The sequence below is a fragment of the Juglans regia genome, chromosome 10, assembly GCF_001411555.2.
Source record: "Juglans regia cultivar Chandler chromosome 10, Walnut 2.0, whole genome shotgun sequence".
NCBI lineage: Eukaryota > Viridiplantae > Streptophyta > Magnoliopsida > Fagales > Juglandaceae > Juglans > Juglans regia.
In genome coordinates, this window is record NC_049910.1 from 9425263 (window position 1) to 9449671 (window position 24409).

The following is a 24409-nucleotide window of genomic DNA, read 5'->3' on the forward strand; positions in this document are numbered from 1 at the left end:
GCCCAAGATAAAATCCATGCTGACGTCAAACCATGGGCCCTTAAGTACAAGTAACAAAGTGTAAAGCCCAGTATTGGTGAGGGCTCCCTTTGATCTCTTGCACACAAAACACCTATCTACATATCGTGCAACGTCACTAGCCAACTTGGGCCAATATTAAGTTGTTGACATTAGTCTTGTGTCACCCAAAGTGTCCCTCCCCATGTCCTTAGTGAGAATGTAAGCTCTTGTAGATAGGCGACTCACTTGGCATGTCGTCTACTCAACTTCTGTTGACCGTTGATGTACTTTAATACCTTGTGGTCAGTGATCAAAATAAACTATTTCTGTACTAGATAGTGTCACCAGTGCTTCAAGGACTGCACAATGACATAAAACTCCAATTTGTACGTGGAGTAATCTTTCTTGAAACTCAATAGCTTCTCACTTAAAAAAGCAATGGGTTTCCCCTCTTGGCTCAGAACACCGCCAATACCAACCCCGTAAGAATTGCAGTTCATCTCAAAGACTTTCTCAAAATCAGGGAGTGCCAAAATTGGTGCTTTTGTCATCTTTTGCTTGACCAACTGGAAACTTTTCGATGCCTCTTTAGACCACTGTAATGTTCAACCTTTGAAGCACTTTGTGATAGGAGCAAGTAGAGTGTTGAAATTTCAAATGAGTCGACGATAGAAAGACGTCAATCCATCAAAACTCCACACATTTTTTAGTTTTTCGACCTTGGCCACCCAAGATGGCTTCTACTTTGGACTAATTTGCATGAACACCATCAGTAGAAACAACAAATCCAAGGAATGTGACAGAAGTAGTAAAAAATGAACACTTATTCTAATTAACAAATAGACATTCCTTTTGTAACACATCAAAGATAGCTCTAAGTGCTCCATATGCACCTCCGTTGTCGGTCTATATATGAGAATGTCGTCAAAGTAAACAACGACAAACTTCCCCATAAACAGCCGCAATACCTGATGCATAAACCTCACGAATGTACTAGGTTCGTTGGACAGTCCAAAAGACATGACCATCCACTTGTATAGACCGTGTTGTGTCTTGAACATTGTAAGACCCGGTCCAAGATTTCTAAGGTTGAAATGTGGGCCTAAATAATTGTGCTCAAGCCCATTAAAATTGGACATAGCCCACACATCTGTGTGATGGGCCAGCCCAAGGCCCAAAAACATTAAAAATGCCTAAACTTGCGTTCGTATACTCATCAGACCATGTGTTTACAAGCTCTTTCATGTATCACAGATATCTCTCGAGTAATTTCCTACTTTGAAGGGTTTCTTAATTCATTCCCGATTAAACTTACATGCCGAAACCCTCAATTATACACCCTCAATTATATTCCCTTTTACTTCTGCAATTTGATTCGTCATGCCAACACATTCTCACAGCATCAATAATCACGTAGAGCAACCCAATGCACAGGAGCTATTTCGTGTCTCATTTTTTCGCCACAAAGTCACCTCTCCCTCCAGCCTATGGTAGCAAGGCCAGCCCTATTTTCTCATTCAAAGAAAAGTGGAGGCACTACAATAGAAACCCTCTTTTGAAATGAAAATTTATTTTGTTCCAGAATACAATTAGAGATGAAAAAGTTGTCTCTAATTCATCCCAAAAGGTTTGTTGTGAAAGACATTATGGGACGAGAAAGAAATTTCGTCTCAAAAAATATCTTTTGGGAAGAAATCTTCCAGACCCATTCGATGTTCATTCGAATGAAAAAAAAAAATCGTGACGAAAGTATTTCATCCCTAAAAAGCATTCAAACGGCCAACTTTCATTCGAATAGAGAATATTGTTCAAATTGTTACAATATAAGCCTAGCATTAAAACCCTTTAGTGGTTGAGAAAAGTTTGAATGTTGAGACCATACATGGCTCGAAGGTGTGTAGTTACAGTTCGAACGGTAACTCAAATTGTTCAAATAAGAAAGTTGCTAATTCAAATGACGTTCAAATAAAGATTATAATCGTTTGAACTATAAACTTAACGTTCGAATATAGATTCGATCGTAAACTCTGTGCATTCGAAATTTCTATTGGTTTGGACCACGCAATTATATTGTTCAAACGATGTCAAGTTAAGTTCAAACACCAACTCGAATATTGGTTCAGGAATAACTTTTGTTCAAATACTGCTTGTTATTCAAACAACAACCCGAATAAGTGTTCAAGTTAATAGTAAGATTATATACGGCTTGTTGTTCGAACATCAACCCGAATACATTTTCAACTTTCCAATTTTTGGCACTCCTGCTTATTGTTGAAAGAAGACTACGTCCGTTCAAACATCAACCTGAATAAGTGTTCAAGTTACTGCTTGTTTACATATTGCCTTTTGCTCAAACAAGCTTTCCGATAGTTTGAACACTTAAGTAGAATACGTGTTCAACTTCCCACATTTTCACAGGTTGCTTGTTGTTTGAACAAACTTTGCATTCGTTTGAATAACAACCAGAATACATAGTTTAGGTTATGTCTTGTTTACATATTGCTTGTTGTTCGAACAAAATTTATATTAGTTCGAGCACAAATCTGAGTTTGGATTCTAGGAATTTTGTCTCATGTTTGAACTATGTTCCTATCCATTTGAACACAAACCATAATACAAAAACTACTTAGAATACTAGTGTATAATAATGATTCAACTATTAATTGATCTTAACGTTTATTTTTCTTAATCCGCAGATTTCATACATGATGTCTACTTCTAGATCAAAACATGCTAGGTCATCAAAGGGAACTGGCCTCCTAGGGAGATACTTATCGAAGGGGTTGTTAAAGTTAGTGACTTCAATGACATCATCTGAAGAATAGGGTCCTGGAGTCTATAATCACTAATAAGGGATGGATTCCCATGTGTGACTAGTCGAAGGTTGCCTATCCTAGCTTGGTGTATGAGTTCTATCAGGGAATCAGTGAGATGGGTGTCTCAAATAAGGCGAATACCTTCATTGTACGAAGGGTGAGTATTACATTCTCAACTGACAAGATAACTGAGATTCTTCACATCACTGATGAGCTCGGTGCATACACTATTAGAGGTGGTTTAGCAAGAGGATGGAACTGAGGAGCTCATGGAGCAAACTATCCCAGAGGATGAGCTTTTCGACAAAGAGGTATGTCGGTTAATGGTCGAGAATACAACTTCTCCTTATCATGGCGGCAAGGCCATCTGGCAGGTTGACTACACAACATTCTTTCGGATGTTGGCACCGATCATCTCATATAACATAGACCCAAGCAAGCATATGATGAATTTCAACATTGATCGGACTAGATTCATTTTGCGATTGGTGGGAGGTTATCTGACGCATCTAACTCTATATTACCTATCCTAGATAAGAGATGAGTCTAAGTATTTTTCTGGAAGTAGTTTGTCATTTGCACTAACGATCTCTAGTGGAAGTCACTTCTTTTGAGCGTTGGCAATCAACAATTGGCTTGATAAATATCGTCACCTTGGGCAAAAGCGTGGGCATCTCCATAGTAGGTAGCAATTAAAGCCTCCCGAGGGCACAAGTGTTCCACCCTCAGGGAGACGTACTACTGCCTTCGTAGCAACTGCACGTACAGATGAGATTGTTGGTATTGTGCACACAGAGATCCATGCGGCAATTCCTGAGCTGCGGAGAGCCTTCTCGCTGATATTGAAAGGAGCATGATGCCTCTCATTGATCGACATATAAACAGGGTGGATGCTCGTTTGGAGAAGATATGGTTGATTGTCAAGACTCTGGACATGAACTAAATTAATTACTAGATATTAAATTTTGTTTTGTGACATGTATATATTTTAATATAGTTTTTTTTATCTAGTTAATGGTTTTACACAATTGGCATTGTGTAAAAATGTTTACCGATAATCTATTTTTTATATTTATTGGAATTAAAACGCTATAAGTTCAAACAGAAACTTGAGTTTGAACTACATGTGTTTTGTTCGAGCAACATTATCTACGTTCGAATGAAAAAATTTTTATTTTAACAACATCTGATACTTTGCGCCCAAACTATATACAATTATCCTACCAAAATGTCTATTCGAACTATAATTATATACGTTCGAATAGAAATTTATGTTAGTTCAAACAGTGTACCATCAGTTCGAATAGTAAATCTATTTGAGGATGATATATTTTTGTCCCAAATTCTTTCATTCGAACATCAGGTCTCTTGTTCAAACGATAATCGGACTATTGGGACTTTTTGGGAAGAACATTTCATCCCTAAAAGTGACCTTTTGGGCTAAAAAAATTTCGTCTCAAATTTTTTTTGTCCCAAAAGATCAGATTTGTTGTAGTGAGGGGACTCACTCGATCTAATTCCAATTCAAACTCATTAGAAACGAAGCAACATTGAAGCTGCATGCATTTTTCCACAAGTTAATCTAATTATAGCTTATTTGTAATGAAAAACTAATAAATTAAAGCTTTCTACATCTCATGTCCTGCATATTTCTTTGTCCTGATCTCCATTCGGATCTGAGACCTCTTCTTTAGTCCAGAGAGCTGTTTTTCCCAGACTTCCTTGGAAAATCGGGATGAGTACTTCCTATTTTCCTCGGCAGAAACACCCCCGACTTCAGACCACGTAATTGTCTTGACCAAAGCCAACTCGTAATCATACATCTGACGCGAAATTGGATCAGAAAGTGTGTCATAAGCCTTCCTAAGCTCAACAAATCGTTTGGTGGACTCTTGTTTTGCAGATGGATCAGGACAAACATCGGGGTGGCATTGGAGAGCTAAGTTTCTGTAGGCCTTCTTTATCTCATCGAAGCTAACGTTCCGATGATCAGAACCAAGGGAAAGAACTTCATAAAAGTTGGTGACGTCCCTTTTTTGCATGGCCACCTCATTAGATCTACACGATATATTGTTGAACTCATGATAAGCTTTTCTCCTGGATGATCTTGTTTTCTGTAGCTTTGGTACCAGTACTACTGTAGCAATCTTCGGACTCATTCGCAAGGAGATCTCCATGGCGTGCGTCCCCGCGTCTGTCGTGAGAGAGAGAGAGAGAGAGCAAGAGCTCATGAGTATGGATGAGTACTTGGTCTATACCATGATAGATATATATATATATATATATATATAAATATATATATATATATATCTATTTGTTGTATAGTGAACTTTGTACCCCATGAATTATATATATGTATTGTTTACCTAAACCATGGATTGATAAAAGAACGTTGTTTTGACCTGATCAAGCCATCGTCCTTGTCTGCATTAAGGCTCCGTTTGGATTCATGATATTGGTGATTTCCATATCGATCAGAAATTAATCAATTTTTTGAAGTAATGCTACATCGATCCGCGCACTGCATTCTATGATTATGCATGCCAGAATGAGATGATCAGATAATTTCTATATATATATATATATATATATATATATATGTCAAGTAATTAAATTACGAAATCAAATTACAGTCCGAATACTACTACTATTAAGAACAAAAGTGGCCGTCATCAAGACAAGAAGAACAGGTGAGAGTTTTACGTACCCAGCCAAAATTTAATTAGAATCGATCGATGCAGCTTCAATTCACCCATGCAAACTTTTCCCACTTTGCTGACAAAAGATTTTAGATATATAAAACGGATTAATTTTCCAAGAAGTTCATCGATGTAATATTGCTGGCTATATATATATATATATATATATATAATATATATATATATATATATATATATATATAATACACACATATAACACACACACGCATGGCACTTTTGAAAGGAAAAAGGAAAAGATGGAAAAGCTAGCTAGCTAGTGATTAATTAATTTTGTTTTGAATAAGAGAAGGGAAAGATATTGGTGATTTCCATATATATTGTAACCATGTGATTATTAAAACTAATAGTATAAGAAGATAGAGAAAGATCCGTTCATGTTCTTGTCACAAGTGAGAGAGATAAACACAAAATCAGTCTAATTACAACACTTTACACATATAAATATTTCGGCAAATATTAATTAATACAAAACAAATGATATATGAACTATTTTATTATATGTTTTATCTCTCTTTCACTTAAAACTACTCTCTCAAGTTTAAAAAAGAATTTGATAGATCACATAGCTTTCTCTAAGAAGATAATAAAAACAATTACTAATATTAAAGCCTTAAAAGATAATAATCAAATTATCATACATATAATATATTAAATACGATGCAATGGGACCAGCATGCAAGAAGATCATAAAGTCCGTTGTTCCTAAAGATTATATTATAAATCAGAATTGGCTTAAAAAAAAAAAGATTAAAATCAAACATTAGTCTTTTCGCTGTGATTTAATGCATGCTCCATATAGAGACATGAATGTCAAGACCAAAATAAGTAATTATAACTAAATTAAGACGAAAATTAATACCTAGTGATCTCCCGCGAGAGGTCAATTTGCCTTAATCACGGCCAACTGATGATCATGTACGATATGATATAAAAAACTGATCAAAATTATTATATTCGATCCATATATATAGATGACAAACCGGCCATCTTTTATCAGTACTACCACAAATTAAGAGAGGACGCCCTCTAGCTAATTCCCACCATGATTGTACGTGAGGTTAATGCTGCATTACTTGTATCATGACATTTTTATAACGTCCTTTTTACTTTTAAATAATGTAATAATACCACCTCATCAAAAATATTAATTTTTTATTTAAATTTTAAATTTTTACATAAATATTGTACGTACTTGTTGCTTTTCTATATATTTGTACGTAATTAATTACTTGTATATATATATATATATATATATATATATATATATATAACTACTTCTTTACGACCAGTTATTTATAGCGAAATGATTATTTTCAACTAAAATAAATCTATTTTCATCATAAATAATCTTTTTCGTCGCAAAAAATATGTGTTTTCTTGTAACGTAATTATCATGCCATATTTGTACATGTTGCACATGTTTAATTATATATCTCAGCCGGCTATCATTTTTCTCATCATTTTTTTTAACATATTGATCCTATGATTTTTTTTTATATATTTATTTCCTGAGTAGTATACTATTCCTAGGAATCTGAAGTACCCATATAAGCTGCAATTATCTTCCTGGCACCTTTATCCATTGGAATTTAATATTCAAATGCATGCAAGGTCCGTCCACCTGAATCGGACACTAATAAACCCAATATTCTAGCTATTCAATATCTTAAAGATAGATAGATAATTTAATTAGCCCCATATATATAATAAACCCAAATATATATACTACAACAGGAGATCAAGGCACACCATGGTCAACTTGGCAACAGCTGTATGTCTTTGAGATAATCTTGTTTTAATTTACATTAATATATATTATTCCATAAAATGACAAAATTAGGATCAAAATAACAATTGATCATATTTTAATTCCAATAGATAATTAATAATTGTGGATATAACTTTGCCCCATACATATATATATATATATATATATATATTTGCTTTTGAAATATATAGGTCCAACTAATATGCGCCGCCTATTAGTTTTTTGTTTTGTGGAATAAAACTACGAAATTGATCCATAACATAGTCCAACAATCATGTGGGGGAGGGGTCAATATATATATATATATATATATATATATATTGCCCCATACACACACACACACACATATATATATATATTTGCTTTTGAAATATATAGGTCCAACTAATATGCGCCGCCTATTAGTTTTTTGTTTTGTGGAATAAAACTACGAAATTGATCCATAACATAGTCCAACGATCATGTGGGGGAGGGGTCAATATATATATATATATATATATATATATATATATATTTATTTATATGAACCATTACAAATCACAATCTTCAAAGTTTCCTCTTTTCTTTCTACTTTTTTTTTTTTCCCTAGAAAATTGAAATATAGAAGAAGTACTCTAGTATTAGTTAGAGTTTAGGACTAACATGAATGATACTGATCACATGAGTAACACAAATAGAAACATGCAATTAACAAAACTACAAGATTTACATTGGTTTTGGGCAACCTTATATGCATGTTTGTATCCACGGAATTAATACACTAACTAATTACTAAAGTATTTTTTATCTTCTCTATCGATTAGAATCACGCGATCGAATCTCACATTTTAAACGATCACAAACTCAAGCAATCATGATACACCTACAATATTATTCAAACAAATAATCAAGGGGATTCTAGGAGTCTATCTATAAGAAAATCTTACACCACACATCTTCACTTAATCATATGTGATTTGTCATTTTTATCTATTTATTTAAATATATATTTAAATATTAATATAGAATGATAAAAATAATAAATTACATACTAATTAGATGAAATTACGTGGCTTAAGCTTCCATTTAAAATTTCTATTGGTTTCGACAAGTAGGCAAGCATCGTTGGGCCCATAACAAAGATGTCAGTCCCGATATGAAAACTGGACTCCAATGAATCAGAAAATAATAAGCAACTGCCTTGGACTCTACTCCAGAAATTGGAGGCCCAATAGATTTTTCGAAAACTAATCATGGAAGCAAACTTCAGCGACTTTTGAATTATCGCCAACTTTTTTTCAGATAACATCCTAAACTATCATACCCAACAAACAATATTATTAATTTGGCACGTCAAGCTACTATAATTTTCTTTCAATTTGCATCTTATATCCAATTCAACTGTTAGATATAACTAAATCCTAAGATTTTTTAGTGAAATATCTAAAACTCACTTGCTAAAAAAATAATAATTAATAATAATACTAAATACAGTGTTACGATGTGTAAGTCTTACGGACTCATTTTTTAAAAAAGTACTGCACAAATCTAGTTATAAGCTAGATAGTTAAGACTCACACCAAAAAAATAATTTTTGGTGTACCCATTTTTATTTATTCTAAAAAAAGTGTGTGAGACTTACATATCTTACAAATGTATTTAATACTATTAAAAAAATGATAAAATAAAAAATAAAAGATCAGAAGCTACTGATCGATCCTTGATGGAGAGATCAGTGAGAGGAGAAGGCAAAGTAGGACATGATCTCTATAAAATGAACTGCTAGCGGCCTCATGATTGACTAATCAAATTAAAATGACATCAACGAGAGTGATGAGTGTATATACATATATATATATATATATATATATCATGCACGTAGAATGGGCCCCATGTCATGGAAAGGTTAAAACATGTAATCGATCTCATCAACTCATTGGAGACAAACAAATATTCATATTTAAAAATCAAAGAAATCTACTACTTTTAGTAAATTATTGAGGCCAGATCAATTCATTTGTTCAACAACGATGTGTACCAAACTAATTTAATGCACAGCACATGCCTTAAAATCTGTACATGAAAGCGCCTTTACTTGTCTGCACTTGACAACCTAAAATTACATTACATTATTTTCCAAAGGAAGGTCTAATTGGAGCCTTCCTTATCCTATGCACTATAATAATTTATTACAAAAAAAATTTTTATTTATGATCAGTTAATTTTAATAAAATAATTATTTACAATTAAAATTAATTATAAATTTTTTTTTAATTATAATAAATTAATCACAAAAATTTATTTTTATGACATTTTATTAAAGATTCTGAATTACTTGTCCACACTTAACAACAAAAAGTACTTTTGCTTTTTGAACTAACGGTTAGAGATTCTGACAAGTGGCAGGTTATTAAAGATCATATTATAAATAATAATTCTATATTTTTTTTATCAATTTAAACTTTTTAAATATATATATATGACTTCCCAATTAAGTAATTATATACTCCTATTATATAAATATAAAATAAATATTATTAAAATAATTCGGCCTCTTTAGCAAGATTTTTGAGAATGATTAATTAAAGAAAAATATATATATATATATTTTAAGAGGATTTTTATCATATACTCGAGCAAAAAAATAATTTATATATAGAAAAAAAAAATTCCAAAGAGTCATTATATAACATGAGTAGTGCATGTGGAATTGGAGCCTACCTTGTTTAAAATGGTAATGAAAAGCAAAATAGCCGAGAATGACGTTTTGACGAAAAGCAAAAGTGCCAATCGGGCTCAAAACTGGCTGCATGCATGACAACAGTACTACTACTCAAGCTAAAAACAAAGACATGAATGATTCACGGGATTCTGCCACACCAAACTGTGTAGAAAATTCGTCCCAACAAGCGTATGCAAACAAGCATTCCCTAAGTTTTCAGTTGCTTAGTTCAACTATATGAACATAAACTTCCACAACACTTTTTCTGAAATCATGTACGTACGTTCTTGCTGAAAGATGTCACCTTTCCCTGGATATCTAGAAGTTGATGACGTTGTACTGACAGGTTGAGGTAAAGTACTTATGACATAGGACTGTGGACATGTGACATGAATGGAATCTATAGCATCATGCATTAAGTACTGAGGTTCGCTGAAATAGATTAGAATTTAATTTCTCGTCCTCAGTTTCTACCCAGCAGGCTGCTCTAAAATATTGCAGGTAATGCAAGGCTTATAGCTTATAATACTAGTTGTTGATACAAACCCACTTATATTTGCATTGATCGATCTTTGCTGTCATGGTCTTTAAAAGCTTTTTTTCTTTTCCAAATATATATATATATATGGGTGAGCATGCATGCAAGACAATTGTGGGTCATGTAGGAGCTGGGAAGACAAATGATCAATACGATAGTATATATCCTTGATCAGATCCAACCATTAAAAAAAATATCATGCATGCATCTAGCTACCATCATATAACTCTATCGGGTAATAGACGACATTATCATGAATTAAATATATACATTATTCTTATTCCATCTTGGCCTAGTTTTCCTTTTCTTAAAAAACCGAGCATGTGATCCATGCAATATTGGCGGCATTTTGCTTATAAAAGTAGTACTTCAACTGTGCATTGATGCAAAATGCAAATCTTTTTTAGTTGAAATTTTTACATTGAGAAGACTCTGGAGATCACTAGTAGAGGTAAGAAAGATGAGAAGAGAAGAGAAAAGAAAAGAAAGACACCTTTTTGACTGAGAATGCAAACGTCATAAATGGATGCAAATCGCTAGAGAAGAAGATCGAACCGTCGATGTGACATGGCCATCCTTTCGACACAACCCTTTAACCATGCAGGTGGGTGGCCCCAAACCGGATCGAAAGTGATTGCACAATTGGCTAGCTGGGACCATTGGAATTTATTCCAAAATAAACCTTTGTTTTTCATCTCTCTCTTCAGAATGATCAATGCTGCATGTTGTACATTCACTTTCCTTTTCTTTTTTCACTTTATAACCAAACTGAGAGGCAATCATATAATTTACGATTACACATGATCTCCTCCATCTTAATTTACCGTCTTTAAAACGTTATTAATCTATCAATTATTGACCGTCGAGTCTAAAATCGGACATCAACAATCTTATTCTTCGCATCTGTACGTTAAAACATGCAATCAAATCCATTGATCCTCTCTCCTATTTTTCTTTTATCCTCTATCTCGATCCCTTACCTTCCGGACCGGACTCCTGATCATGATCCTATGATCGCTACCAAACATAATGTACAGAGATCAGTGAGTACAATCATGGAGAGCTACCAAATAAAGAATTGAATTAGTTTTAAAAAAATAAATTCAAAAAAAGTTTGAAAAAAATATTAAAAAATTTAAAAATTTAAAAAAAATATAGAAGTTGCGGAGATTGGGTAGCATTTCTCTATATGATTTAGCTGTGCGCATGCAGGGGATCATGGTGTGGGTGTGGGGACTCCGAGCCATGCATTTAGGTTTCACACGCATGCATGCGCGCGCTTGGGACAAGGTTTTCCCAATGCACTTTATCGGCGGAGGATGGCCACTCAATTATTTTTTCCATGGAGCTCCCGCTACCACTAATCCATCTCGTGGTTGATGGATGGCTAGCTCTGCATTTGAGGAACTCTCCTCCGATCCTTTGGATTTCACATGTTTCTGACCATTCTTCCCTACCTCGTCTTTTCCATCATTCCAACCGCCCAAGCCCTTCAACTCCTAACTCATATATATTCATATGAGTATGCTATTTTTGTAAAGGCATCTCTCTCTATATATATTCTCTCTCTCTCTCTCTCTCTATATATATATATATAATGAGTAACATTATAGACTCTCGGCTTATTGGCATCCATCTTTTGTTAAGATTTTTAAAAGTCACAATGTGGTACTTGGCATTTCATTTCTACGCAACTCACCTCAATAAAAAAAAAAAAAAGTCTAAATTTGAAAAGAATATAAAAAACTAAGAACGCGAATATGAAAATAAATAATAAAACTTAAAACAAAAAAATATATATAAGAAAAGATGAAAGGAAAATAGGACATAAACATTAAACGAAACAAAAACATAAAAAAATAAATTTTTAAAAAAATACTAAATAAAAAATGGCCACGTGTCGTCTTATAAAACAAGTTAAGACCGACAGGCTTTCGGCGTGTTTAAGGACGCGGCCAAGCGCGTGAGAAGGAGAGCCCAGAGTTAGACGGGCCCTTTACGCGTCACCGTCTCCATTCCCTCTCCCTTCGAGTACCTTCCTAATGGCGCCTCCGATTGCACCACGTGTGAAGGTGGTCCACAGATCCGCACGTGTCGCTTCATACGTGCGTTCCCGTGTGCGTGAAATGGCAAACGAAATGAAACGAAACTCGTGTTTATTTTATTTTATTTTATTTTTGCATGGCCAAGCTTCTCCAAGGTGGCCCGCTGCCCACTTAAGCTCCGCCACGTGTAGCCACATTGGTCTTATTTTTGCTCTATATATTCACTTCATTGGGGAACATAACGAAGGAGCACGAGACAAGGATTCATCAGATTGAAGAAGAGGAGAAAGTTATATACAATTCTTCTTCTTCTTCTTCTTCTTTCTCGAAGCCTCCTTTTTTTTTTTTAATTTGGACTTTGGATTTTGAGTCCCCTCATTCTTTTTATCTGAACAAAAATGTTCATCGAGAAATTCAAGGTAGAGAGTCCGAATGTGAAGTACACAGAGAATGAGATTCAGTCTGTGTACAACTACGAAACCACTGAGCTTGTCCATGAGAACAGGAATGGCACCTATCACTGGATTGTCAAGCCTAAGACCGTCAAATATGAATTCAAGACTGATACCCATGTCCCTAAGTTAGGGTACTGTGTTATCCTAATTCACCCCTTTTGCGTTTTCCAGAATATTTTTTGTTTAAAGAACAACATTAACATTTTTTTTTTCTGGGTCGTTTTTGTAATGTTGTTTTGCGTTCATTTATTTTCTTACATTCCCAATTTATCTCATTTTTGTTAGGGTTATGCTTGTGGGATGGGGAGGGAACAACGGTTCAACCCTCACTGCTGGTGTTATTGCCAACCGAGAGTGAGTTTCTTTCATTTTACTCGTAGTTATTGTCATGCTCTTTCAGCAAAATCAGATTCCTATTATTGGTGGGTACCGTACGACAGTGTTATTGGCATGAAAATGTGATCTTCAAACGATTTTTTTACTATTTTTTTCTGACCTTAAACAATTTCTTATTCAGATATCTTTTACTAGAATATATTAATATATTGTTTTCAAAGTGGGTATTGAATATTCGCAGAGGCATCTCCTGGGCAACCAAGGACAAAGTGCAACAAGCCAATTACTTTGGCTCCCTGACCCAAGCATCAACAATTCGAGTTGGGTCTTTTAATGGAGAGGAGATCTATGCTCCTTTCAAGAGCCTGCTCCCTATGGTACCCAGATTTTCTCTGATTGCATTCAGCAAACAATAAACTCCTGATATCATCATTTCACTTGATTAAGTATGTAATTTTGTACTGTAATTCCAGGTGAACCCAGACGACATTGTATTTGGGGGTTGGGATATTAGTGACATGAACTTAGCAGATTCCATGGCTAGGGCCAAGGTGCTGGACATTGATCTGCAGAAGCAATTGAGGCCCTACATGGAGTCCATGGTTCCGCTTCCTGGAGTCTACAACCCTGATTTTATTGCTGCCAACCAAGGTTCCCGTGCCAACAATGTGATCAAAGGGACCAAGAAAGAACAAGTCCAACAAATCATTAAAGATATTAGGTTGTTATGTGTTTTAATCATTAAAGAATGCATCTTTTTTTTTTCATTGGGTAAAAAGTTGATTGGTTGCTTCTTACTATTGTGTGCTGATTAGGGAGTTTAAGGAGGCAAGTAAGGTGGATAAGGTGGTTGTGCTGTGGACTGCCAACACAGAGAGGTACAGTAATGTGATTGTGGGTCTAAACGACACCACCGAAAACCTTTTGGCTTCTCTGGACAGGAATGAGGCCGAGATATCTCCTTCCACCTTATATGCCTTGGCTTGTATTCTTGAAAACATTCCTTTTATCAACGGAAGCCCTCAGAACACTTTTGTCCCTGGTAATTCTTTCAAGTCTTTTTATTTTTCTCCCTCATCCAGTAAATAATGGTAAAGCGTCTGATTGTAAATAAGATTGTAACTTTGCTTCTGATATTTCCAGGGCTGATTGATTTGGCTATTAAGAGGAACAGTCTGATTGGTGGGGATGACTTCAAGAGTGGTCAGACGAAAATGAAATCTGTGTTGGTCGATTTCCTTGTTGGGGCTGGTATCAAGGTACACAGCAAATCTCTTTTCAATATGTTAGCTTTTATAAATATTTTTTAGTGGATGCTAGCTGTACAGATTATTATGTTGTTTAAATCCGAACTGTTATTTGTGGTGGTTATGGTGGCAGCCAACGTCCATAGTGAGCTACAACCATTTAGGAAACAATGACGGGATGAATCTCTCGGCCCCACAAACCTTCCGCTCCAAAGAGATCTCCAAGAGCAATGTCGTTGATGACATGGTTTCCAGTAACGCCATCCTCTATGAGCCTGGCGAGCATCCTGACCATGTTGTGGTCATCAAGGTAACTGAGTCCTTCTATGTGGAGTACATACCATCTATGCCGCTTATATGGCAAAACTTGATTTGCATTAATACCCAAATTTTAAAAATTTCATTTGCATATCAAATCATGACATGTCAGTAATGCAGAATGTGTATACTTGACACTGGCTTGCACTTGCAGATTGAGTTTCTCTCTCTTCTGTAGCTTTTCATACTTTGTTCTCGAAGTACTTTGTGGTGTGGTTAATTTGGGGCTTGTGTTGCAGTATGTGCCGTACGTGGGGGATAGCAAGAGAGCCATGGATGAGTACACCTCAGAGATATTCCTGGGTGGGAAGAGCACCATAGTGATGCACAACACGTGCGAGGACTCCCTGTTGGCTGCTCCCATCATCCTTGATTTGGTGCTTCTTGCTGAGCTCAGTACTCGTATCCAGCTCAAAGCTGAGAAAGAGGTCTGTCTGTCAATGAAACATTAATCAGCATCCTTACTACACGCACGCATGCACAGAGATATGATATTGCAGAAAATTTACTTACGGGATTTTATATTGCAGGGCAAATTTCACTCCTTCCACCCTGTGGCTACTATTCTCAGTTACCTCACCAAGGCTCCTCTTGTAAGTCTACATACTGTCTCCAATATTGTAGGTTTTTTACTGCATGAGTTCACAATCTAAGTGAGGGAAAGACCGAACAAAATAAAGTTGTGGCCAGTACTGTCCCGAAACTAATCCTTTTAAAACCATGGTGTAAAAACCCATGTCACCAACATGAATGGTGACTACCTTTTAAAAGTGATCTCCATGGTGTAGATTATAGATTACAACTACACCCAACTAAACATCATATGCTATTTACATCTCAGATATGGTAAACCAGATCTATATCAATCACAAAGCTCCTTTTTTTATCTCTCTTAGAAGCTAAGCAAAAGCCAGAAACTCCTTAGAACCCCACCTGCACCCTGTTTGGCAAGAAAATCAGCAGCCCTGTTTGAGATCTCAATGCTGTTTCTAACTATCAACTTAATTGAAAGGACAAGTGGTAATTTGTAATATATTTTGTATCATATGGATCATGTAACTCTTAACAGTCTTAACAATCTCATGTAATCAACACTTCTTTGTCATGGAGTAATTTACCTAATCAGCAAATGATGTTTTGGATTTGTGATAACAGGTTCCTCCTGGCACCCCAGTTGTGAATGCACTGTCGAAGCAGCGGGCTATGCTTGAGAACATACTGAGGGCTTGTGTCGGACTGGCTCCCGAGAACAACATGATTTTGGAATACAAGTGAATTACAGGGATGGAGGGATCGACAGGAGATGGGTTCTTAAAGTTTACGATTCATATTCCCTTAAAATCTGTGTGATGTTAATGTTGGCGTGAGAATGTTGTTAGTAACATAGTAGGCATTAATTTGATGTTTAAATTTACCTTTTGCAGAAGGCGTTGTATCTGTAGCCCAGTTGCGTTGGCTCATTCTGGAGCAAGCAACTCTTTTGTATTGTAAAATATATGAATATATTGTGTATATGCTAATTATCATCTTATCTTGGCCCTGTTTTCTGTCATATGCTAATTCTCTCTTCTCGGTGATAAATGAAGGATAGAAACTGATCAGTGAATAAAAAAAAAGTGAATTCAATGGGGGAGTAGGGCGGCAGGGAAGGATAGATCATAGAAGTTCAGTGGTCCAATGTAGCCTAGCCAATGGATCAGATATGTGGGGTGATTGTGAGCACATAAGTTACAGATCATTGCCATGAACACACACACACACAACATATATATATATATATATATGAAGGACTTTGTAGATCCACAAATATAATGGATAAAGCATAGGTACACCAAAGTATTCTTCAATAATGTCGAGAAGTAATGCTAGAAACAAGTCTCGTAATTTTGCCAAAGACATGTGGCCTAATGGTATAATACCCAAGCCTCCAAAATGGATTTTGGAGGTCTTGGGTTTGGCCACCTCCCCAATGAATAATAAATTAAAAAAAAAAAGTCTCATATAATTTTTTGAATAAAAAAAAAGTAAATTCACGGTAAAAGTAAGCTTTATGTGTGGATTCTAATTTTTTTTTTCAAATAATTTGTACTCTATAGACTTGTACAAATTATTTTTCTCGACAGTCGGATGCATAAGGTAAGATAGTGGTGCAATAAACATGTTTTGTTGCCATTGATGTTTAATCATTCAGATATTAAAAACAAAAAACAAAAGTTGGTTGTAAGTGTAGGTGCTGATCATCGGTCATATTAGTGGTGGATGATGATTGTTTAGAAGTGGCTGAAAGCAAAAGTTGAATTTGAATTTGAAATTAAGGATAACATCATGATATTCACGGGCTTGGATAATGGATAGGGATAGGCTTAAACAACACGACTGGATCTGGGTCTGGGTCCGGGTCAGGATGCTCAAAGCCCTGCAATGAAATGGCCCACTACGATATTATATAAGACGAACCGCCGAGGAAGGAACAATGTTGAACAAATAACAAATAATAATCCACCAAATTAAAAAAAAAAAAACAATCATTTTTTAGCATTTCCACATCAACTGTGTTCAGAATGTGTATAACATAAAAGTTCTAAATAGATTTTCTCTTCGAGTTTTATTACGTATAAACAAGTTTGTATACCAATCTGTGTATTAATATTGTTGTCTTGATATTCTAAATTCAAATTAATATTATTTTTAATAAAATATATTTTCTGACCAATCATATTAAATGGGTACGCGTATTAATACGCAGAATCGCTTACAATTAGATTTTTCATTTCTCTTCCATAGCTGTAGCTTTCTACTCTTCTTTTTTAAAAATTCTATTTTCAAGTCGGTATGCAGAACATACCTAATAAACTACTTATATAGCATTATTTGATTTCGAATATAAATTCTAAAATTTGAATCTTATAAATCAAATTTTATCATTTAAGTGATGTGAATAATTTATTTTACAAACTAGCTAGCTTGAGAATAATAAAATATCTCCTTCTTTTTTACCTTCCTTTTCCTAATCAATTTTACATTAAAATAAATCAGAGCCGGAGCTGTAAGAGAAGGGACTGGCCGGGTAGGGGTATTTCAAACAAAAATCTCATTAATTGTAGAGAAAAAAATAAAAATAAAAGAGGACAATGAATCATGTTCCATTGGCCAATTCCAAACAAAAGTCTCATTGTAGATTAAAAAAAAAATGAAATTAAACAAAATATCTACTCGGATCCTTAATTGGCAACACTAGAGGAATGCATGCACGCGTCTATATTAATGACACGTACTGTGCCCCATGCGATGGTACGATATAATGATGGGAGTGGAGCTGATCTTGAAGATTTGAGAACAAAAGAACCTGTCGATCATGTGGGCGTGGATATGGGTATTGGAGTCACTGATTTGCAATGGTATGTGCAACTGATCATGCACTAATTGGGTGGTATGTGACGCTATATGAGCGCGAATCCACCACTGGGGCTTAAAATATAATAATAATTGAACTGCAATGACTTTATGATGATTGTTTTATGTTACTATATATGAGATAGCGTTGCTAAAAAACGCATATAACACTGATGTTGAAGGCTGAATTAGCAGCAATAAACAAATTAGCACTGCAGCATCATCATGAGTAGAGCTGAATTATTAACTATATATTGGCATTATCTTTATATATGCAAATGTCATGGAGCTCATGTTCGATCTGCTATCACAATACCCGGCAATCTTGTTCTTTTTTGTCTCTTTCATCAAAGCAGAGTCTAGTGGCCACCATCATTATTCCACTAAACGTATATAATTCACCATTTGCGGGGTTCAAAATAAAAGTTTTGTAAAGCTGTTTATATATGTAGACCATTTTCAAAAACTATCAATATCCTTGTCCCAATTTTAAGGCTACAAGTGAGTAAGATAGATACATGAAGTAAACCTTACAGCATTTGTTGAACATTTAACACTTTCCAAAAAGTCTATACAATAACATAAGTAAATATTGTAGAACCTACTTAATTTTATAGGTCTATCTCTCTCAATTGAAACGGCCTTCAAATTTCACATAAAATTTTGAAGAGTGCTTAATCCGAATATTTCATCTTGTTAAAAAAGGAACAATCATCTTTATAAATGAAGAGAGACTCTTTCTTTTCTTTTTTTTGTAGAAGAAGAATAATCTTTATTCAACTTATTACATCAAGTGATGGATACAAGGAGAGACTCCCTCCAAAATAATGCTCTCTTCAAAGAGTTTAAGTGCATCCTTAGCCATACAATGAGCTAAATTATTGAAGATTCTAGGAACAAAAACAACTTTCCATTGCTACAATTTCTGAAGCATAACTAGAATGTGTCGGATAAGAAGAATTTTATTCATAAGCTTCTTACACCACACAACATTTTTTGTATTTTTTTTAATTTTTTCTATCTCTTATCAAATATGTGTTATATGGATGATGAGTAAAAGAATTCAATTGTTTTAAGAAGAATAAAAACAAAAATAAAAAAATTATAGCGTGTGATGTGTGAAGCTTATGAATAACAAATGCAGATAAAGATGCCTACGTACTGAACTCCGGCTTTCATTCACACCGTTGTTTTCATTAACAACATTATGAGAGGAAGAGAGACTCTTTCTATAATATAGATTATGGTTGAAACGTAAGCACAGGGATATTAAATATTGGGGAAAAAAACTAAATAAGTGATGTCATCTCTACATTGATTGCACATAATATAATGTTTCTCTTCACTACTTTTTTAGCCTGAAGTACGCGTACTGCCATTAGATGTCCAAATTACCAGGAGGAAGAAGAGGCCTGGCAGATTCAATATTAATTACATGTAATGCAAGGAATATATTATACACAGCAATTAAGGATGTGGACTCTTGTACAAAACCAGAAAAAAAAAAAAAAAAAAAAGGTTAGAACGCGCATTATAAATTTCTCATGAAACTGAAGATACTTCCGAAATATATATATATATATATATATATATATATATATATATTTATATACACACACTCTATTATAAAAAATGGTTATCTAACTGTGAATAATAATTTTTGTTATTTTTTCATTAATTTTTCTTGTTTTTCCGTTAAGTCTGTTAAGTCTTGTTTTATCAAAAGATCTTTAAGACCCTTGGTCATTAGACATGTAGCTTCCTTGTAGAATTTAATGAAAGATCATATTTTACCAAAAGGCTCTTAATATTAAATTAATAATATTTTATTATTATATAGAGAGTAAATAGATAATCCAATATAGATGCAGACCAATACTCATACTTTACTAAAGTTTAGATTTTTTTTTTTTTAATATTGATTTTTTGTCTTTATTTAATCTTGTATTTTATTTTCTCAGACAAATAAACTACTGATTTTTTTACTTTTTTTTTTATTTAAATCATTATGTCAGATGCACTCTGAAACTAACACACCCGGGCCGTTTCCTTAATATAGATATATATAATATATATATATATATAAATGCAAGGGGACTTTCTGCAGTATTCTTCAATATCGTAACATATATGGAATATTCCATCCAAATCCCAACTGAGAATATTATTGACATAGGATTCCAGTTTAATTGCATGGCTGCTTGTTAGCTAGGTAAAATCCAATCAATGTTGAGCAGCAGGAAAAAAGAAAAAAAAATGGTCAGAATTATAATTAATATTGGACCTTTGTATATATATAGGTACTATATGATCCACATCAAACATATATATATATATATATATATGGATGTTATTAATATCATTTTACATGAGGACCCAAAAACCAATGATTTAATTAGTATAAATTCAATTTAATTATTACTTAAAATAAAGTTCATTAAAATCCCATTAATACCTTATTACATGCATTAATTTGAAGGCATGATTGGCACTACAAATCTACCTACAATAAAGTTTCCTTAAATCCCAAATTGAAAGGGTCCCAATAGTGAATAGAGGTAGATCTGAGGACCAATTAGTGGGTAGCTGGTCCTAGTGTGACAAAAAAGGATGTGAACTTTATGTGCAATTCAAGGGTCCCATATTCATACATCAACCCCATGATCTCAAATCAATCAACAAAAAACTCCAAATGAATTAAATGGCAAGTCTATTCCAAGCTGACACCGCCACAGATTCCCCACCTCTTCTTTATTCCTCTAAGAAAGCGAAAATTTGTAGAACAAAGACAGAAATAAATTAAGAGGGAAAAAAAAAACTATATTGTTGAGCTGAAGATCATGACCGTCATTGGTAATTTTTTTGTTTTTTTGTTTTTTTTTTCCAAGACAAAAGGCAGTTGTCACTAGATTTTGTAAGTACGTACATGCAAGTTTCTAAGGTTAATCCAGAGTTGTGAAAGCTAGGCAAAGTGTCAAAAGAAATTGTCGGGACCAATAGATCGATCTCCTGATCTATCTGTATTTTGGCCTGCAAGCACAATTGTGTCCTCAGCTTTAAAGTGCAGGGACTATAGACATTAAAAATGGAGCTTGGGTAGTTTGAAATTAAAGGATCTCGTACATGATGTTTATATATATATATATATAGAGAGAGAGAGAGAGAGGGTAGAAGTTGTGTTACATATACTTATAATTTTTACTTACACTTTTATTTACAGGATTCATCTTGTCAGTTTTATTTTCAAATTCAAATTTTGAATTCCAAATTTTATAATTTTCAGCATATCAATAACTGATACGTGGATAAATCAGTTTTTTGTTAATTTTTCTTAAATACAAGTAGTATTTTTCTATAGGGAAATACTCTAGCCACAAAGGGATTACATAAAAGTAATTTCATAAACTGACGTGACTCGATGTGGTTTGTTAAATTATAAAATTATTTTTATTATAAATTAGATATATCTAACGCATTAGATGAAACTACGTCAATTCGTGAGATTGTTTTTGGAAAATTCATTTAATAGATGTTTATATTATTTTTTTTTGAGAGGTAATAGATGTATATATTGGATGAGTATTGCTTGGGTATTATCTGGAATGATGTGGTGCCTAGACTTCGGCATACATGATAGATGCACAATCAACCATATATGTCTGAAGTAAAGGGATCAAGAACAAAGAAAGATAGTTTGTTCATGTCAATACCATCGATCTGAAAGGACCAGAGTCAGAGCTTCGCTCATTTCCATTGCCATCCACACAATACATACTTAAGCCTTTTATACATTTTTACACAGATCTACCTCTGCATTATTAACGTGTACCGCGTGCTTTGATGATTAATTAAAGGGAAAATGGGGAGAGAGAGAGAGAGAGAGAGAGAGAGAGAGAGAGAGAGACGTTAACTAATTGCATAATATTGTCTCACTGTGCATAACTTTATAGCTCACACAGTTTCTCCAATCCTTTTTTTTTGTTTTTTGTTTTGTTTTTAAGCAGCAGCAGCAGCCACAGTCTCACTTTTACTCGACGCCTCAGTGGATGATGCCGTGGATGGCGATGCGTGGCGGCTTTTTTTCCTTGATGCCAAGCCACGTTTCAGTTCTCTTTCCTCTCATCTTGCTTCATCTGTTGCTCCCTGCACTCTAAACTACAAAACGCTGTATCCCCCCTGGAATTATTATTCACCCAGACAATCCATCATTAAAATAATGCAACCATCACGAACCGTAATTATATAACCCTTGCATAAAATTAACAACTCAATCTCAGAGAGATCACAGAGAGAGAGAGAGAGAGAGAGAGAGAGACGACTCCAAGGAAAAACAAAACTGTAAAGATACTGTAAAGATTCGAGAAACGTGAGCAGCTAGCAACGGGCGATACTATAATTGTTGGGTTCATAACAATTTGGCTGGTTTCTGGATCTGATACACATATATAATATAGATTCCGGTCATGAAGTTACTATGTGTGTGTGTGTGTGTGATACAATAAATGCAATTTACCGGAGTTCATATTCTTATTTTCACAACCTACTGCACAAGATTCTCGCCACTGTTAATTTGCACGTATCCCATATCAGAATAAAAGATTGGACAAAGCGGCGAAGAGAATTTTAAGTGCTGGATTGTTAATGAAACAAACACCACAACCCTGAACACAGAAACGCCTTGACAATATCCGAACCTCAACACAGATGGTATCTTTTAAAAAACTTCGAAACCACAAACAATGCCAAAATCAAACCCAGAACTGTAGAGAACCCCCGATAACGCTTGCTAAAAGAAAAAAGGAAAAGTCATTTGTCTAGTGCTTGCCTGCCTGCCTGTGAGTGAGCGTGAGACGGAGAGAAACAGAGAGAATTAGGGACAGTACCTATACATGTAGATGTCTCGGCCAGGTGCGAGGCGTTTTTTACAGAGGCCACACGTATGCAGAAAGTGGGCAGTCTCCATGAAATGATCAGCAGTACCAGAGTTGCTTCCAAGCTGGGTTGATCTGGGAGAGTTCACCGTCGCCAAGAAACGTTGGTCGACGTATCCTCCATTCGGAACGAAGTTCATGGTCTGAGCCACCGCCGGCGCTTCTCCAATCGCTGTTGCATGAGGATCATTTACGGGGTTTTGAAGATCAGAATCCGGAGCTTCAAAGACGCTAGGATCCACGTTGATCCCGGTCATGCTTGATGTTCTTCTTATTGGAGGGCGTGGACGCTTCCCCAGCAACATCTTTTTCTCTCTTATGCACAAAGAGAAACACAGACAAAGCACAGAGAGGAAGGGAGTGAGCTTCCGAGAGCAAGAGAGGAGTTGATAATGGAAGGTGGGAGTGAAGATAAAGGGGATGTGAAGAGGCTGAGAGCCGATCTGAGCCGTTGCTTGCAGGCACCAAGTACAAGAAGTCCACGTCATTCTTCTCTACCTTTTTAATGCTCTTATTCATGTCTCTCTTTTTAATAATGCTACTATTACTCAATTTTGTTACTCAATTTTTATCATTCATTCGTTTAATTTTTTTTATTTATTAATTAAGGAAATGATTATTAATATATTAATATTTTTTATAATTTTTAAAAATATTCAAAAATATTAAATAAATATGAATAAAAAAATTTAAAAGTAAATTTTATCTAAGACATCACCGCTGGCCGGCAAACTAGCAGCATTCCTTTTTATTAATAATTTATTTTTTGCCTGGCTTACTTTTCTTTTTCTTGCACACTTGTTAGAGGAGATCCGGTGTTCTGGCTTCTGATTTTAAGCTCTGCAATCTAAATTTCGATACGAGCTCAATGACTTGATAAGAAAGAGATAAAGATTTGCTGTTTAAGTAATTAATATACAGGTGAATCTCGGATACTTAGAATATCATTGTCTCACACTTTGAGAAATTTTGTCCCAATTCAATCTAGAGATCCGAATGATCTCCATCAACACTGTGAAAATCATATGATCTAGTACTTGGGCAAATTCCATTATAATTAAGTTCGATAATGTTAATTGTTATAGCAATAAGTAAACCATATTCCATCTTTTTGAAGAAATTCATGACCTAACTTATCTCA

At 34.6% G+C, this 24409-nt stretch overlaps 3 protein-coding genes across 3 annotated transcripts; 1 reads left to right on the forward strand and 2 right to left on the reverse strand.

Annotated features, from left to right (window-relative positions):
• Positions 1–4444: 4444 nt before the first annotated feature.
• LOC109021016 (chaperone protein dnaJ 20, chloroplastic-like) lies at positions 4445–4993 on the reverse strand. Its single transcript, XM_019003557.1, has one exon. It carries the CDS (start codon positions 4991–4993, stop codon positions 4445–4447), a length of 549 nt encoding a protein of 182 aa, XP_018859102.1.
• Positions 4994–12828: 7835 nt separating this feature from the next.
• On the forward strand, positions 12829–16484 carry LOC109009394 (inositol-3-phosphate synthase-like). The gene is made up of 10 exons (XM_018989854.2): positions 12829–13174; positions 13329–13397; positions 13621–13756; positions 13853–14100; positions 14195–14421; positions 14523–14638; positions 14760–14936; positions 15184–15372; positions 15475–15537; positions 16100–16484. Exons 1-10 carry the CDS (start codon positions 12987–12989, stop codon positions 16217–16219), a joined length of 1533 nt encoding a protein of 510 aa, XP_018845399.2. The 5' UTR covers positions 12829–12986; the 3' UTR covers positions 16220–16484.
• A 5567-nt stretch (positions 16485–22051) lies between these two features.
• LOC109009395 (FCS-Like Zinc finger 6-like) lies at positions 22052–23676 on the reverse strand. Its single transcript, XM_018989855.2, has 2 exons — positions 23221–23676; positions 22052–22513 (listed from the first exon to the last, which is right to left on the reverse strand). Exons 1-2 carry the CDS (start codon positions 23571–23573, stop codon positions 22441–22443), a joined length of 426 nt encoding a protein of 141 aa, XP_018845400.1. The 5' UTR covers positions 23574–23676; the 3' UTR covers positions 22052–22440.
• Positions 23677–24409: the final 733 nt, after the last annotated feature.

Excerpts from the sequence above, each read along its gene's own strand:
- LOC109021016 (XM_019003557.1), bottom strand. The coding sequence starts at position 4,993 with ATGGAGATCTCCTTGCGAATGAGTCCGAAGATTGCTACAGTAGTACTG.
- LOC109009394 (XM_018989854.2), top strand. The coding sequence starts at position 12,987 with ATGTTCATCGAGAAATTCAAGGTAGAGAGTCCGAATGTGAAGTACACA. Across the intron at positions 14,422-14,522 it reads TCAGAACACTTTTGTCCCTG|GGCTGATTGATTTGGCTATT; the intron begins GTAATTCTTTCA and ends TGATATTTCCAG. Across the intron at positions 14,937-15,183 it reads ACCATGTTGTGGTCATCAAG|TATGTGCCGTACGTGGGGGA; the intron begins GTAACTGAGTCC and ends CTTGTGTTGCAG.
- LOC109009395 (XM_018989855.2), bottom strand. The coding sequence starts at position 23,573 with ATGTTGCTGGGGAAGCGTCCACGCCCTCCAATAAGAAGAACATCAAGC. Across the intron at positions 22,514-23,220 it reads CGAGACATCTACATGTATAG|GGGGGATACAGCGTTTTGTA; the intron begins GTACTGTCCCTA and ends TAATAATTCCAG.